Source organism: Lonchura striata, chromosome 4 (assembly GCF_046129695.1).
Source record: "Lonchura striata isolate bLonStr1 chromosome 4, bLonStr1.mat, whole genome shotgun sequence".
NCBI classification, from domain to species: Eukaryota; Metazoa; Chordata; class Aves; order Passeriformes; family Estrildidae; genus Lonchura; species Lonchura striata.
Window position 1 is genome coordinate 39,697,924 of NC_134606.1, and position 19,258 is coordinate 39,717,181.

The window sequence follows — 19,258 nt, forward strand, 5'->3', positions numbered from 1 at the left end:
TTTTCCCATAAATACTGTCATATTTGTTCTTGAAACCACTACACCCTGTTTTCGATGCCTTGTTTTTCTAGCAGAAATAGTTTGAAAGCATGGTTTCAAAAAACTCATATCACTGGTTTATATTAAAAATAGAAGTAATTTAATGCATATATATTTGTTCCTTTGTATCATTGTCCTATGCTTCTCTATTCAAACTTCATGGCCAATGACTTTTTCATAAACTAATCTGTTCCAAATAGTTAATAGGAAGGCGTGCTCTATTAAAAAAGTATGATTTGTGTATTTATTGATTTTGGGAAAAAAAAATCAGTTTGTTTATAAATTGCAGAGTTATCTTGTACTTTTATCTTTTGGTCTACCTTGAAAAAAAACTAAATAAAGGAGTATTGCATCTTGCATGTGGTACTTTCAGAACTCTACCTTATGGATGGAAGCTACATTTTATGTTTCATCTTGTTTGGACTAATCACAGTACAAATAACTGTCATATTTTATAATAATAAACCATAGAAGGACTTTTTAAAATATTCAAGTGAGAAAAGTGATCTATTTTGATTATTACCATGAAAAATAATTAGAATGCCATTACACCTTTCAAAGGATAAGTTAGTTGCAGCCAGTATGAATGTTCCCTGAAAATACATTTTTAGTATGGAGCAAAATTCAGGCTACCATCCCACACACACTTCTTTAAAAACTCAATTAAAGTTCAGTAAGTCCAATTAAGAATTAAATATTTCAACTGCTTCACCTCCCATTTTCTTAATTTTTGAATGTTTGAAGCCCATGGTAAATACAAAGCAAAAGGTATAGATTTGTACTTGAAAGGCAGCAGAAAATTCAAAATTTTTGAGTTAAATTATTTAGACTTCAAATATGTGAAAATTCAATTAGACTTGTGATAAAAAATGTGTCTTTGTATAATGTTAGTGGGATTTAGTTTTTAGTTTTCTAACTGCATTTTTCACAAACCAGTTCTACATACATTTTCTAAGAATGTAGCTCTCACTGTGGGCTATGAACAGGACATGGAGGACAGCTTTATAATGTGCCAGCAGTAAGCATATGTGACAAATTAATGACATCACTGATTGTGTTTTACTCATGTAATCATTAAGAATTGAAAGTAGTTCCATAAATAGGTTTTTTGTTTGGTTGGCTAAGTCTGTAGAAGTTTGTTTTTTGCTAAAGTTATAATTTCTCTGTGTATGTATGTATGTTTGTGTTATAATATTTTAGTGGGGTAAGTCAAAAGTAGGGTTATATTTTTTTCTCAATTAATTGCCTTTTCATGAAGTTATTGCATTCCTGTTGGATTTGTTACTAAATATGTAAAGCAAAATTGCTACTGTTGTCAACAGAGGAGCAATATTAACAGTGACTGAACTGGAAGGAACTTGTTTTTGATAAATGTGTGATGGGTTTTGTCCCTCAATTTACATGTGTGTGTAGCCATTCAAGCTCTTCATGTGCCTTTGTCGCATTCCTAAAGGAAACTGTTTCTGAGTACACGTTGTGCTTGTAGTCAGGGTTGACTGCTTTCCAAATTGCACGTTATTCTTCAGAATGCACTCATCTACCAGCAAATCATGCAATACCTAAAATGTCTTTTAAATGTCTGAGTAAGCTTGGGTAGGTTTGATAAGATATGTGGGTTAGAAATACTTTTAGGAGCAAATAAAATTTGGGAACAGTATTGCTAGTTTTGTAAATTTACCAGGAATTATATTTTATAATAAGGTAACAATTCTTAGAGGTAATTTAAGGTTAGTTTTGCAATTTCTCTCAGGGCTGATAAAGACTAGCTTCACCTAAAGCATATAACATAAAAACCCATTAACATTTTGGAATTGCAACTAATATTGTTATTACTATCAATATAACTATACAGTATATCTACTATACTACTATATATAGTAGATAGTAATATCTACTAATTAGATATTACTATCTAGGTAGAGCTGAAATACCCCAGTAATTATAATTTTAACTGTTTGCACAGAGGGTTTTTTAGTAAGAGAGCAGATTTCAAATGGATTAAACAAATATCTAGGTTATTTTTCTGGAGGAAAAAAGCAAGCAGTAAACCAGTGCCCCAGACCATCATCTTAAGCTGTTTCCAGTGTGCTTTTAAAAATTAAATGAATCATAAGTAAAATATTGAAGTATAAATTACATTAAAATGCATATATAGGTTTAAAACTATTCTGCCTTGACAGAAGATAGTTTTGGTTTATTTTTTCACAGAAACATAGATTAACCATCTGATTAGTTTCTATAATTACAACATAAAATAGAAGAGTTCCTTTTTTTTTAACTCAAGAAACATAAACATTTGATGGGGAATTATAAATAAATAAATGTCTTTTATGTATAATTTCTGAGGCTTCAGAGCTTGTAATTTAATTTTACATTAGGTTATCAAGATCTTTGTGAATGAGTAAAAAAGCAGATATTATTAAAGTATTTTATAGAATCTACTTAAATTTATTTTCAGTTTATAAATATTCTTTATTTTTGCAGAGATAATATTTTCTTTCCAAATATAATTTTTATCCAAGAAAAAAAAATCTATTTTTTGCATAGTAATAAATTACCATGAATACAAAAAAAATAAAGCAGTGTTCTAAAATTTCAGTCCTAGTGTTGTTAGACCCAGAGCTGTTAGATTTTACATGGGCATGAAAAAGTGCTCTGCGGAGAAGGACATGGGGGTCTTGGTGGACACCAAGCTGTCCATGAGCCAGCAGTGTGCCCAAGAGGCCAATGATGCTGGTTAAGGGAGGTGATCCTGCCCCTCTTCTCAGCTCTGGTGAGGCCACATCTGGAGTGCTGTGTCCAGTTCTGGGCTCCTCAGGACAAGAGAGACCTGGAGTTCCTGGAGCACATCTGGTGGAGGGCAACAAGGATGATTGAGAGATTGGAGCATCTCTATGAGAACAGGCTGAGGGAGCTGGGCCTGTTCAGTCTTGAGACAACAGAGAGGAGCCCTCATCAATGTCTGTCACTGTCTGAAGGGAGAGTCTTAGAGGATGTTTTCAGGCTCTGCTCAGTGGTGCAGAGCAATGGAACAGGAGTCAATAGGCAGAAACTGATGCACAGAAAGTTCTACCTGAACACAAGGAAGAATTTCTTTACTGTGCAGTGACCAAACACTGGAACAGTTGCCCAGAGAGGGTGTGGAGTCTCCCTTACTGGAGATACTCCAGAACTGTCTGGACACAATCCTGTGCCACATGCTCTGTGATGACCTGGTTTGATCAGGGAGGTTGGACCAGATGTGACCCACTGCGGTCCTTTCCAACCTTTCCCATTCTGTGACCCCTGTGAAGCAAATTTCACATTCCCTTGGCCTAGTGTTCCCAAGCACATGACTTTTGGAATAAGCAATGTTCAGCTGTAAAAAGAAAAGTGTTTACTTCCTTTTAACAGTGAACAGAATGTTCCTAATTTAATGCAGGAGTAGCCTCTTGTCCACAGCAAGAGGCTGAATTTGCTTTTTTTGTAATTTACATGAGTTGTACCTAAGCAAAATCCTTCAGCCATCTGCCACTAGTCAATAAATCCTTTTTTAATTTCCATTAATTCTTGTTAGAAAGATTGAAGAAATCCACCCATCTGTTTGATAGAAACATTATATCCACAGGGAAAGCACATTAAGAATTTTATAATTCTTTGCTTTAGGGGTGGGGGAAGATTATCTAGAGCAACTGCAGTAACGTGTAGGAACTTTCAGTGTGTGGCTCTTAGATAAACCTTGCATATTAATTCATTGAGTAAATGAGGAATTAAATATTTTGATAGTCAGGAATTCGGTGCCAGTGCAAGAGTGCAAGGACTCATTTGCTTTTAACATAGTTAATCCTACTGTAGTGAGTAAACCAACTCATTTAACAAGTCAGAAACCATCAAGAAAAATTGAGTGGTAGAGAAATAGAAACAGGTAAGGGAAAGAGGTGTGTGATCACATTCTGTGAATCTGCCTTTAGAATATAAGTTCTTCTGAATAGATAGCATTTATATTTAGCATTGAAAAAATACTAATCTAAATAAACTGGACCTGATTTTCATGTCAGAAGGCAAAAGGACAATAACAGAAACCATATCTGTTTAGAGAGCTGCTCTTTAAACAGCCCATTTTTTGTTGCGGACCAAATACTTCTGTTCTAACAAAATACTTTTCTTCTTATCTGGAAATGTCTAATGCACACCAATGAATGGTTATATGACATATATCTGGTGAAATTCTCCTTAGATAACTACCTTTGCCAAAAAAAAAAAAAAAAAAAATCCCCATCAGTACTGTGATGAGAAATAGTTATGAAATAAAATATTTACTATAGACTGTGTTCCAGAAGGTCATACTGTGGCCGTATGCCTTGATGATGAGAGAAAAGAACACTCAAATAACTAGCTAAATATATACCCACTTGTGAATACTAAACTGGGAAAATTTTCTGCTGAGAAGAGCTTCTGTGTGTTCCTCAACTCATTTGCTGAGATATGCAACATAAAATTACTTTATGCTCAGATTTGAGTTCAGATTCCTATATCTCACCCTTTGCAAGATTTGTTAGCAAAGTGACAGTATAGCAGTGATAGTGCTTTGTTCAGCTTGAATTGCAGTATATACTTATTTTTAATATATAAATTGAAATGGTGTATTTCAGAAATGTTTGTTACTGGTATGTACTTTGGCTTCAGCAGTATCTGTTGAAGGTGTTCTGTGCTCATGCATGGATAAAGAAGTTAGTGTGTCCACCCACATCCTTAATTTTGTCTTTCTGTCCTAATTTAAAATATTAATTTAAAAAAGTTTTGTGTTTGTTGTTTTTTTTTTTTTTTTTTTTATATCAAACCTACTTACTGTTTAAAATATTTGTCCTTATCATGATGATTTTCTTTTTACTCATTTGGTCTCTTTTTCCCCGGGGGAAAAATGGAATGATAAATTTGCTAGCCTACTTGTGACCCTCACAGATCAGGAACTGCTTGGTCTACTGTTCATAATAAACCTGGCACATGTGGACTTGGAAATTTATTCTGCTAAGGTTTTTTTTATCTGCCTTTTTCTTAGTGCCTTAGAACTGTCTAATGGTAACCCAGAAGATTATCCCCAGTTAAGATAGAGACTGGTTTTTCAGTTTATAGCCAGAATGTCTGCTCTCAGCACCAGAAATGCACCTGAGCTCATGCCTTGTAATTAAGAAGCTTCCCCTGTGAAACCCAAGGGTGTTGATCTGAGCCAACAAATGGGTAAGCCTCGAGAGCAGGGGTGTCAGTGTCAAGCCATGATTGCGCCCCACTGCCTGGTGACATGGTGAGGCCACCTCACTTTTTTGCAGTATGTTTAAGTGTCAGGCCTTTCACATTCAAATCTCTTCCAGTTCCTGTGATTCAAATTCTTGTTGCCCTCTGGCACCTGTTCAGGATCTGAGACTGAGCCTGGCAAGATGCCTCAGGGCATCATGAAGCCTGGGCACTCATTCAGGCCTAGGAAGGCTGTCCCCACCTTCTTTTAAGGTCAGATCAGCTTTATTTTCAGGAGTGAAGCTGAGAATAGAGTGTATATCACTTTACTGACACACACTAACTTACTGAACATGAGAATTAAGGTAAAATGCTTGCTTCTTAATGAGATAATTTCTGTTACTTGGAATAGTTTGGAGTTTGGGTACAGACCTCTTGTCTCTTGTGATTCATAGTATATCCAAATAGAAAGTGTTCTTCAAGAGGGTTGAAAAAAGTTATTTAGGTTATTTGTAAGACTTGAAAGGCCCTTCCAGAAGAAATCTCTGCACATTTACATAAAAATTTAAGCAGTGAACTTGGTGTAGGTGATAAGTTCATATTAAATAAACAAACTCCACCTTCATTAGTGTGTCTTCTCAAATTACTGTCACTTTTTTCAGAAGGGCTTGTGATGCTATGAAGCCGGCCATGTATCGGGTATTTCATCTCCAATGCAGTCCCCAAATTCTCGATCATTTGTCTTGGTGGATTTTTGAAAAATAACCAATGTTTTTAAACCTCTTACAAGTCAGAAAGGATGAAACTGCTTTGAAGTTTTACAACATACTTCAGTTGACCTACAAATATAACTAGATAATCCCTTTCTAGGAGATTGTTATTGTGGTTTCTTGCAGGTTCTGTTTACTCTCACACAGCAGTGTATCCCTGCTGAATTAGCTATCATTAAGAGCTTTTAACAAAGTTTGCAATTCCCAGGTGGGACTCTAAGTAATTTTAATTGGTCAGGGCATTTCTTGAAGTCACTAAAGTTTTGAATTGACAAATAGTGGCAGTTCCTTAGAGTTTTAAAGAATCAGTAAACTGCATGTCATGTGCCCTTGCTTTCCAGCCTTTTCCTATTTATTCCAGTCCAGTGTTATGTTATGTGTAGTATGCACAAGTGGCTGTGCTGCAATTTACACACTGATATATTGTCCAATTCATTACAAGGCTGAAAATATTTCTTAACCCTTAGCATTTGCAAAAGATAAATGCACAGGTTCACTTTGCATGTCAGAGAATTCTGATTACTGGTAATTAAATTTGGTTAATATTTACTGTCTGAGACTTCAAAATATATTTTCAGTATCTGTGAGAGAATCTTGACTACCTCTCTTTACAACAGAATGGGTGACGTTGGAAGGCAAAAAAGGGTTATTAATTTACAAAGGGGATAATCTGTATCTAAATGCTGTTCATTTTGTTTCCTGCCAATATAAATAATGGATTCATTATTTCTGAGAAGTATCGAAGTGATGTCAAGTTCGATTCATGTCTTCCCTTAAAACAAAACAGAATCCAGAAACAGCCCCCTGTTAACCCAGATCTAAAGATATCTATATTACAATTCTAAAAAAGGACAGTAATAGTACCAATGACTTTTAACATCTCAGTATTTATCCAGTTTAAGGGTTATTTTTTAATTTCTAAAAGACAGTTTTATGTCCATTCTCACCACTTCCCCTTTATTACACAGGGAATGTAGAAAAAGAAGAGAAATAAAGATTGAGTTTCATTCTCAAGATTATTAACAGATTAAGTCTTTCTGTAAAGTCTGCTTTTTTGGGGGCTACTGTAATGTCCTGTAAATATAATTACTCTTACTATTTAATCCCACTCTTTTTTCAGAACAGGAATAATAATAATAGTAGTGTTAGTACTAGTTGTAATAATAACAGCAGCAATAACATTCCTTGCCTCTATTACATGAATGTTATAGTACCCCTTGGTTGTAAAAGATAGAATTCAGCATCCAAGTCAGATGGCAGACTAAATTCGGTTTACTTGTCACTGGTAGGAAGCTCTGAAAACTACCTAACTTGAAAATAATCTCAGAATTAGGATAATATGAAGCTCTTTTCCACTTTTTTTCCTCTTCTTCCCTTTTCAGTTAAGGTCTAGAGGTAAATTTAAGTTAAACCTGCATAAATTTACAAATCCTTAAAATAAGATTGTCATCCATTAACACAGTATGGTAGATATTACAGTCCAATCTTCTTTCCAATGTTCTGCTTTTTCTAAAGATTTCAGTCTTTAAATCTATTTTCTATGCCTATGGATACAAGAATTGAAAGACTTCAAGACTAATAGTAATTAATACATGCTTTTTATTTCTAGGCAGGGATTTCTGAACATTTGTGTTGTGTGTCTTATTAGTTACAATGAGAAAAGTCTGGTACTGGTATGTGGAATTCAGTCAGACTGAATCACCAGAGATATTGTCACCACTTTTCAGTCCATATAAAATATGTTTTTTCACAGTATGCATTTTCCATTAATTTCTTGTACATTACTTTTCAACTAGAATGAGTTCACAAAAGCAGAATAGAGTTTGAAAAAATCCACTAAGTTATCTGATAAAAATAATACAGTTGTATTTGTCATTTTGTCATGTATGGAAGGGGAATATCTTTTTTCAAGATAATAATTTCTTTACCATGGTGTTGTTTGATATAAGAAAATAAAATTGAGGGAATTTTACCTAAATCAAATCTGTGCCTGCTATTTCAAGCAACAAACTAAGATGAAATTTATATATCAATTTTGTTTCTAGAGTTTCTTAAATGAGTTGATAGATTTAATTTCTATTTAGTACAAAAATAAGAACTGAGGATACTTGTTTATAGCTCCAATTATTTCTGTACAGCAGCTAGTACTTTATTATAGTTTTCCCACTGTGTTCCTGTTCTTCTGAAACAACAAAAATATAACAGCAGTTAAAGTTGTCCTGCAATGATATCTTAAGCAATATTATACAGATACGATTATCTCATGCTTAACAGAGTAATTTACACTTTTAGAACATTAAATGGTTTGAACAATAACTTATCTTCTATCTTATTTGCATGTGAACCTGGCTGTTGCTTATTATCATTACTACACATAAGTATACATATTTATATACACGCTCTGTTTGTGACATAATTTCCAGGCATATTTTCTCTGGAACTGTAATAGCAATATCAGATGTCAGCGGGTTACTTTTCATTTGCATTTAATGCTTAATGTATCTACTCTTATTTGTTAACCTGTTTGACATTTGCACCTGTTGTTTAGCAGTCTGAAAATTGAAACAAATGTGTTTTTACAATAGATTTGTGCGTTAAGTTTCTATGTTGTCCACACCTTGTCTTGCATTACTTTCCTGCTGTTGTAGTTCTGTTAACCAGCACTGCTGCTACTGTCTTCTAACATGGGTAACTCAAATATCACATTTGAAACTGGAACTGATTTTATTCTAGAATAATTTAATCATTTCGTAAGGTATTTTGAAAATTAGTTTTTCCATTATATTTAGGAAGAATTTGAATGTAATGATTTCTTTAATAGTTTTGGGGAAAACTTGGCCCTTTTCACTAGTTGTCTTTCACAGTTAAGGGTCTTTTCAGTATGCAGATGTTAGTTTAATTCAGTCACTGAAAGATTCTCTGCTCTTGGCATTTGCTCTCATGGCTCCTTCTCAATAAAGCAGCTGAACCTGTATGGCTTCAAGACTGTGCAGAAACTTTACAAAATTTATGGTGGGGCAGAGCATTTTAGTATGGTGTGAGATGAGAATCTCCCTAAAGAGAAATACCTCAAAAGACAACCTATGATGTTCTTTTTCATTCAGAATTTGTTTTTAGAGTCTGGAAGCCTATTGACTTCTAAGTCGAAGTTTGAAAGGAGGAAAATATAAATAGCAGATGTGGGTGCAACACTTCTACAAATAGACAAGAATTGTATCCCTTTTGTAGGTTCCTTATTTTGAAATCTTGCACTACCTCCATTTATCTACGAAGAGGAGATGTATAGAATGAAAACTGTCAGTTTACATCCTCTATTGTGAGGGGATAGATGTACCCAAATTTTCTCTGTGGCACATACTACTTGACAGGTTGAAAGTCCATATTTTAAAGTGTTTGATGTTATCTTGTGATCACTGTCATGTTTGCATACGTAAACCAGACCACCCATTTCAGAAACTGAACGTAAAATACAGTAACTGTACCTATTCAGGAAGCAATGTTTGTGTTGAGTAGTACTAAGATAAACTTCCACAGTCTCAGCATCAGGCTCAGTGATCCATAATATGTCCTTAAGAAAATCCATTAACTAGGCAACATAAAAATATATAACAAATATTTTATTTGATTGTGAGAGTAATAAATAATTCATGAAAGCTTTTTTTATTGACATGAAACAAAACAGATCTGGAAAGTGTTTATAACATCTGAAATTTTTGATAATAGTTTTTATATGGTCTTGTCTTCCACAAATTGTCAAGTCAGCTATTATCATTTAGTTAAGAGCATACCTTGATTTTTTTAGTAGATCTGTTTTTCTCCTAAACTGACTTTTGCTGCTTAACAATGGTGAAAAAAACCCAAAAAGGACTGTTCAAAGAAAGACATATGATTACAGACTCATTGAAGCTATTTGGACTAATTTCATTGCATACTTACTTTGAAAGTTACCTCTCTTTGGGGTATACAATGCCAGATATCAGAATCCATAAGCAAAATTAAGTTAATGCTGAAATAACATATTTAGATATGTTCTCTTCAGATGCAAAAGCTGATCTGTATATAACTTTGTTTTGGCAGGTTAATTATAATGACAGACATAGCACTCTTCACGTAGTCATGTTGGTATGTCTGACACTTGTGTTGAGTTACAGCTAGGAGATAATCATCTTTAGGTTTGGAAGGCAGCATTAACTAAGTCATAGTTAGTAAAAAAACCACTATCCATCAGTCACAGTAAGAAAGCAGAAAGATTATAATATCTTGAAATTATAATTAGCACAAATTTTAAAACAAAACCCAAGCAATCATCTTTTTTATTTTATTCTAATCAAGCATTTTTCATCTGTTATGAAAAATAGATGTTAAAATGATAAGAAAATTTGTTGGACTTTTATTACCTTCAGCTTGCTTTGATTTGAATCATATAATTGATATGGTTGGAAAAGACCTTTAAAACCATTAAGTCCAGCTGTTAACCCAGCACCAGCATTTTGTTCACAATTCAACTGTGTCTTCAGGTGTCATATCCATGTGTTTTTTGAACACTTCTATGGATGGCAACTCCATTACTTCCCAGTGCTTTACAACCCTTTTTTTAAGTAGATGAAGGATTCCATCTAGAAACACAATTACATGAAACAAGAGAGAAATAAAACATCTTTTTAAATCCTTAAATCTGTGTGAATAAGGACATTTTCTGCTGAAGATTAGGTGCTGAACAAAACACTTAGAAACAAAGCTTCAGCTGTAAGAAATCAGTTATGAATTTCACTGCAATTGGTGAAAAGCTGGAGTCTAATTTTGCTAATGCCTTCTGCATCAAACCATAGATGAGAAATATCTTTATTAAAACATATTTATAGGAATTCAGGAGTATTCAATTCAACTATTGATCTGTTTTCTCTAGGTAGCCTTTTCTGTGTATGTGAAAGAGAACAATGATCAAAACACTGTCTAAGGATGACTGGTCAAACTGTGAATAATCTGAGAACCTTGCAAGGTTCATACTGCATTTCTAAATGCAAGTCAGATTATGTAGGGCTTGCTTTTCTCTTGCATTGATTTACACAACTCTAACTTCAATGGGTATGAGCACAAATTCAGACACAAGTGTGTGTGATGCCAAGTACTTGTTAATTTTTGGTTCCATACATATACATACACACATAAAATTAAGTCTCCTTTTCTTATAGCAAAAGACTGAATGTAAAAACTTCTGCAATTAGCAGCAAAACCCAGCTGTGCCAAAGGTGAAATAAAGGAAAAAGTGGGCATAGGTGATGGTAGAGAAGAAATAGAAATGGCGCACTTGAACTGGTTTTTTTGGGGTTGGTTTTTTTTTTTTTTTTTTAGTTAGACTTAGCCCAGTCTTTGTTCCTCACCTTCATAAACCTATTAATACTCTACATTTCTAGGAAGCATCTGGGAAAAGGAAAATTGTGACTCAATATTTCATCAGTTTCAGTGAGTTTCTGTTTGTTTTTAATAAGAGAGCCCTCTGACACACGTTTCCCAAGAAGCAGAAGTGGAATTCTGCATAGATTTTCTGGTGAGGCTTATATTCCATAAGTGTTTTCTTGCTAGATGTGGAATGCTTTTTTTTTTTTTTTTAAATGTAAGCCTATACCATTTTACAACTTTCGTAGTATCACTTTAGATACTTCAAGTCAAAAATTGTTTAAGCCCTGTGGGAAGAAGACTAACAGCAGCAATGGTGTCATTAACTCCACTAGAGGGGAAAATAAAATGCTGCATTAAGCTTCTGTCTCAACCTTCATTTTTAATAATGCCTTCCTTTGGGATGCACTGATTTTCTCTTTTTCTCTCTCAAATTTATTTTAAAGAGAACAAGGAAGCCCACATTATCTTGTTAATGTTATACATTAATGTTTACTGATCAAACAGAAGGTTAATTTTTTCAAGATGCATGAATCACATATAAAAGCTGATCTAAAAGCTTGAGCTGAATACAAGAAAAAACTCCAAAGCCTGCATTTGTAAAATGCACCCATTTTAATCTCTTCTTTGCCATGGTATAGTATCTCAAAGTAAGCATGAAAGACATGAGAAGTTCTGAGAAGTGATATCTATATATGGAATTAGTGTGGATTTGAGTTATTTTACAAAAGGGTCAATCCTGTAGAAGAGTCCTTCATTTTCCAGTTTTAGGCTAGCACTGCTTTTCGTGTTTGTGATGCTAACATGCAGTCCACATAACCCCAACATTCACTGTTTTCTCAGCTGTGGAAAATGATGTTTTGGTCATTACTGCCAACCTGCTAGAGATTTCAAATGCCAGCTTGAAGGTGAAAGTTTATATGACCTATTTTCTTCCATCCAGAGATCTGTGATATAACAACTACTCTGCATTAAAAACCAGAACAACACAGATCACTACCCCAAAAGCTGATTTCAGTACTTTTTGTAACTGATTTTCAGTTACCTTTTTGGTTAATCTTAATGCAAATTTATTGCAACTTTTACTGTTATTTAACCTAAATGACATTTCTCTAAGGAAGATCTGAATAATATATCTGAACTATTGATTGTTTAGGCACTGAAAAGCTGTTTATTTGTGTCCCTAGATCAGTCTGGACACCAGACTTGTGCCAGTATGTGGAATTAAGTGAAATTATTACTTTTCTCTTACAAATTTTAGTTTTGAAAACTAAATTGAAATGGTTTAGAACATTTTAACTGGTGGTATCTGAGGAAAGGACAACATTATTTCTTATTTACAAAGTACAACTAAGGCTTTGAAAATCTAATTTCTCTTTTATATACCAGCTATGGTAATTAATTAGAAGTATTTTTCAAGGACAATAACAGATATAACTTTAAAATTTTGTATGTGTGTGCCTATCTGGATAATTACATGGTTTGTTTATGTGGGAGCTATTTTTATATGTATATCCCATAACAATAGAGAACACTGTTGACCATTCTTAAAATAATTTGTAACTATTTAAACCTATTTGCAGAACAGAATTGAGTAAATGAAGTCCTTAACACCTAAGTGTCTTGACTTTGGCAGTATTGTTGAATTTAGATTTAGATAATTGTATATGTGATTAGAAAGTATGGATGGATGCTGCACAATAAGTCATAAAGCAGCACATCTGCTGTGTGTAAATTACCCAGACTTGCTCCTCCCCAAAACAAAAATCCAGAAGCCAAACACAGATTCAAAATGTCTTTTTTTTTTTTTTACAATCTCCTTTCTTTTTTTTATAGTAACTCTGAATGTGTAAAGCTGAGCAGCTGTTGGGCCAAAATTTGCAGGCCTGAAATCTCATGTTTTTTTAAAAAATGGTAGAAAAGACTCAAATTCTCACCTTTTTTTTTTAAAATATAGCTTCAACAGGGAAAATCTTTGATGTTAATCCCTGTTTTTTTGCTTTGAGTGTAAAGCTTTCCTCTCCACCTGCCTCAAACTCTGGGCCATAGGTCAAAATTTAGTTCTATTGTATATTGTATGTTCTCTTCTAGGTCCAGAGCTTCAGTGACGAGACCAAGGAATAAGGGTCAAACCTCTAGATTTGGAAGATATGAGTTTTATATTGAAAAATAAGATATTATGAAATGATATCTGACTTGAAGTTTCTTTCAGATTAGACCACCAAAATTGCTTAGGTTTAAGTGTCCCTTTATTTGTTAGGGCTGCAAGTAAGATTACAACTTTCATGCTTTATCTGGAGACAGATGTTGAGAAATACCTGAATGGATGAAGACCTTCAAATTTCGCCTTATATTATGTTTGAAATTGAATTGATATCAGATATGTGCATGTGTTTTTGCATATGAATGTGTGTGTGTGTGTGCAAAACTTATACAGATATAAGTTTTTATATGTGTGTGTATGTATATATATATATTAGTTTGGATTAATTTTTCATGTTTGCTCCATGCAATATAATTTGTGATTTTTACAGTTTCGGTTAATTAGATTAGTCTGAATATGTTCAGAATGTAGAAAGTTAGAAATTGCTGCTTATCAGGTCGACACCATTTCCTCAAATCTGATTTATGTATATATCTGTTTCGGATTATTTAAAACTGCTCATGTGAGATATGCTTCACTGAAAACTAATTGCCATGTCTGATAGATCCAAAGTTATTTTAATTTAAAAAGAATAATGTGGAAACCATTTGTGTTGTATAGATACAGATAAAATCTATCAATAGTTAGAGATAAAACTCAGTGCAAAATCACAGATAGCTCAGAACCAAATTGTATCTCAGCAGCTGATGACTTTTGTAGGGATAGACATGCTGTGAATATTAGCTTTCTGACATAGGGGTTGTTCCTGCTAAATGGAGTGACTCAGGCAAAGAAAGGCTAAAGTATTAGCCATGAATGTGGTGAAAAACTGAGAAATCAAATGGTATGCTTTATTGTGTTTTTTAAATATCTGCGTTCTTTTCTTCTTTGTGTATATTAGTGTTTTTCTAAAAACTAGGTAATACAAGAATCTGATATCTGACTTTGGATGTAAGGAGTGTTCCCTAAACTATTATCTTAGCTGATTCTTTAATATTTTTCTACTGGTGTTAAGAATGTTTATATTTCTTTCCCACATTTTCATAGATAATTAGTTAATTTTGTGATAATTTTTTCTTTTACAAATTAAGCATGACTAATTGTCAAACAGAATTTCTTTTTCTGTTATAGGCAGATACTACTATTCAATACTGCCTAGAAGGACAATAGGACTCAAAATATAACTTTGAGCTGTTTCCTAGGTAACACAGATACAGCTACAAAACTGTTGCACTGAATGGAAGGAAACTCCAAATGTTTCAATTTTTCTACTATTTTTGAATTTGAATTCATTAAACCCTAGGAATATCACTACATCAGAAGGTGCAAGACATGGAACTGGAGACCTGCACTTAGATTCCATTGTGTTTTTTCTGTCACTTGTGGGTTTCTGCACATCTGCTGTGATTGCAGAGACAATGTCAGAAAACTTGTGAAATAAATCATAGCAGAATTTTTTTATTTAGGTATCTTTTTAAAATTTGTTTGTTTGTTTATTTTTTGACAAAAACTCTTGTGTAGTAAAACTGGTCCTTTCCATGAATGAATGGAACAAAAAAGGAAATGTTCTGTTTTCTTTTTCTATTATTACTTTCTAGGATTTTTTCAGAAAATAACTATTTATTGTTGTAGGAATTCTTGTTCAAAAATGAAAGAAAAAAGAACTAAAAAATGGAATTAAATTAGTAAATTAATTACCTTTTCATGTATGTAGCTAATTATATGGAATTTAGTAGGCCTTTTTGGAAGTAATATAATTGTAGTGTATTCCCAGTAGTTTGTCTTTCTTAATTTTGTTAAGCATAAATTACTTTTCCTCACTATAAAGGTTGACAGACTTAATCCCCATTTACCATCCATGTGTCATTGAGACTACTATTTCACAACTAATGCTTACTAAAATAGAACATAAATAAAACAACTGAGTTTTTCTCTGTGCTACTACTCCAGCCTGGAGGAAGTCTCCTGTAAACAGAGCCTCATTCCTGTAATTTAAACATCAGCTTCACATTTCCTTAAATATTGCAGTAATAGGCAATCATGACAATGAGATAAGAGAGCAATTTAATAATGAAATTGTGCCATATTCACTAGGAGTCTCTCATTGTTTCCTTGTGATTCCCTTATCTGTCAGTAATGTCCATCCATCATGTTTGTCCTTAAATTCCAGATGTTTGTGTAAAGACTACTTTCAATTATGTATTAAATGAAAAGGTTTAAATGCAGTGTGGAAACCTGATTTTCTGTGGAAACCTGGTTTACCACAACTGTAATTAGCTAAAGTCATAAACTGACAGTTCATTTCTCACTGACTTAAAGTGCATTGCTAAAATTCATAGTAATATTTATAAGGTGGGTGTTAGATCAAAATATATCTAATATAGTACTTCTAACAGATTGTTTTTCTTAATTTGTGAGTGAAATTTTTCTACAGGAAGTACCCAAACTTCTGTCACTAGCACTCTCTCAGATTATTTTGTATTAGGCAGCATTAATGGTTTATATTAAAAAATGATATAAATACTTTTTTCCTCTTGTAAAATGTATAAACAGTTTATAAACATGCAATATTTAAGTGCTCTTATATGACTATTATACTTGCTACGGAAGTTTGTGCTATGCAAGGAGAAGTAGAAATGTCATGGAAAAGATGTTTTCTGAATTCTCTCTCTGAACAGTTCTTGTGACAGAATACATTAGTTAATTTTTCCTTAAGTTTTAGATGAAAAGTTAATGCCTAAAGTACATAAAAATGTCTTTCCTGGACTGTGATCAAACTTCCTTTACAACTTTTTTTCCATAAATTTTATTTGGAGTTAAAAGTAGGAAACACAACTAATTATTGCAATGATTTCTATGATCATGTGATACATAAATTTAATTGTTTTTCCTCCAAATTTGCATGACATGTAAAATCACTCATGGAAATATTTGTGCAATTTGTGCATAAGTTGTCCAGAATTTATAATTAAATAATCTTCAATATTCAAATGAACATTAGCATCTTTATTGCCTTGGTAGAGATGAAAACCGCTCTTCAATTCTTGGTCAGTCATTAAAGTGAGAGACATGGTTCTGTGCTTGAAGGAAAAAAAAATCATCAGTGCAAGTTTCTCTTTTAAACCAGACATGAAGCAACTTGTCAATGCTACTGTGACAAATCCTTGATTTAACAGATATTATTAGACAAACTAACTCTTTGACTATCTTCTGTATCTGTAAATAGCCCTTTGCAGTTTTAAACTTGCAGAATGAGACTGATCATTTTAGAGGCTAAAATCTCAATGTGGTAGCTAGTTTTGATAGCCATCCACTAACAAATAGAGTTTCTTTTCCCTGCTATCCCTGCATCCCTGCCATGAGTGTAGGCAAAATGGTGTTAGTTATCACCTTCAGCCAGACTGTCTTTTCAAAGGCACGACAGCCAGAAAAGTTTTGTGGGGGAGACAAAGATGGTACTTGTTTTCTGGCCCAGCCTCTTGGAGTTTGCCCAAATGAATTATAGAGTATGTTCAAGTTAAGTGCTCTTTTCCCTCCCCACCACCTGGAGCCTGCATCCCTTCAGATGGCAAGGTTTGCTCACTGCAGCTTCAGAATGCCTGAGGAATAAACATGTTTCCCTACTGAGTCTTTCTGCATTAGACCCCTGAAAAGCAGTCATGCAGAACTCAACTCTTAGAAATTGTATGGCCTCAATCTTCATGCCCCTGGCAGATGAGGACAAATCTGCAAATACTATGCATAGCTTAGGCTGCTGTCAGTTAAATACAACTTGGGTCTGTCTATTTCTGTTATTTAAATAGCGACATAACAGTTGGTGGCTTTTAGAGAAACCAAAACAAAAAAGGCTACAGTGGTTTTGATTCCAAAAAGCATTTTTTAATTTTAATTTTTAACATAAATCCTTCTCTTCTAGATCTGAGTCTTTCTAGGATAGTGAGAAGCATTTAGGAATGTTTTCCCTCTCTGCTTTTGTAATGGCTATGAAGATGTTTACAGTGTCACCATAACAATGCACATACCATTAAATATACCAAAATAATTAATTCCAGTCCCATACATTTAAATTAGATGTTTCTTAGAAGATCCACTAGCAAAAAAACCACTGCCTATGCAGTTTCCATGAGGTAAATAGTTGTTTCTCATAAATCCTTGTATCTTCAGAATAGTGAGTAAAAAGGAGATTGCAAAATACCTTTCTTTGCAAATCAGTATATTGCTCTAGTCTTTAAGTCACTACTTGAAGTTAAGTATTGTCTAACTGCAAATATACATCTGCAACAAATACCTGGTGTTATGCCAGTACATATTTACATGTATCATCTTATAAAAAACCCTTTCAAAAATCCTAAGATTATTTTAATTAAAACCCCTTAATTTAAACCCTATCTTAATTTAACTCCTTTAAACTGTTTCTCTATACAGTTTAAAACATGCAGCAACTGACATAAGAGAACATCAGGCATGCATTGTTTTGTGCTTTGGTTTAAAATAAGTACTGACTGTATGCAGGACATTTCTGTAACATTTTCCACTTTATAGAAATGAAAGGACTAAATCAGGTCTTGTCAAAGATTTCCTTTGGCAATCCCACTTTTTCTTGTTCAAATAAGCTTGCTACATCCAATACATGAAAAGGTAGTGATACTTATGAGCACTCAAGAGTAATTTCTTCTTTCTGAAGTCAAATATTATTATGAAATATATAGCATATATTTTTCTATCATATTTGTAGAGTTTTTTTGCATACGTTGCATTTCAACATTCATATGAAAAGCTTTACCAAAGGTAAAACTTTAATAAATCTTCAGATGCATGTTTACCGAATAATAAATTTAAAAAGTACGGGTTTGGAAACTGACAACAGTTTCCTTAGTGTCTATAAAAAGAAAACATTGTCTAAGAAAATACCTAGAACTGCAATACTTTGTTTTAGTTTTAGTTTGAAGTGCAGACAAGGGAATGGTATGGATCAAACTACTACGGAATTAATTTCTTATGTCTTAAAACAACCTTGTTTGTAGCGATACATGCTTTTTCATGTTTTTGTTTTGTTTCTTTACCTTTAAGTTTTTAATAAGAAATCAAGTTCCAAATAATCTTCTTTTGTGTATTTTCTTTTCAGGGGATAAATGCAAACCTACAGAATATACTGAAGTGAAAAATATGTTACTAGATCTACAAAACCAGAGATACATTGCACAATCAAAAGATAAATCTGTTGGTGAGAAAATGGCGTTAACGAAACTTCTTATAGATCAAATGTTCAATTATTTTGATTCAGACAACAGTGGACTTGTGGATACTAATGAGTTATCTCAGGTAAGGTTTACTTTTTGTTTCTCTTAGCACAGTGACTATTCAGATGTCTTTTTCAGGATCTGTACATTTAGAAAATGTGAGTCTCAGATGGAAAACTTCATTTGAGGATTTTTGAATGGCTAAATTATTCAGAAATTCTGTCATGATTATTTAGAAATTTGAATACAATGCTTTAAAATATACTGTAATGTGTTAGACCACTCTAGGCTGCTGTGACCATGAGTTGTTTTATTATGCATGGCATACTAGCATCAAGTCCAAGTGTATAGATGTAGAAGCTGAAAATACTTAAAATAATGAGGTAAATACTAAAGAAATATTACTGCTTTATCTTAGGGTTACAGAAGTACAGAAGAAATCTTGCAAAGAGAGTTCA

General features: G+C 33.3%; 1 protein-coding gene across 4 annotated transcripts in view; it reads left to right on the forward strand.

The window, feature by feature from the left end:
- FSTL5 (follistatin like 5) overlaps nucleotides 1-19,258 on the forward strand; it is a 365,217-nt gene that overhangs the window by 220,882 nt on the left and 125,077 nt on the right. For all 4 annotated transcript variants that reach the window (XM_077782912.1, XM_077782913.1, XM_021536555.3 and 1 more), the window contains one exon: nucleotides 18,686-18,882. In XM_077782912.1, the coding sequence (XP_077639038.1) occupies nucleotides 18,686-18,882 (197 nt within the window). The remainder of the gene's footprint in view (nucleotides 1-18,685; nucleotides 18,883-19,258) is intronic.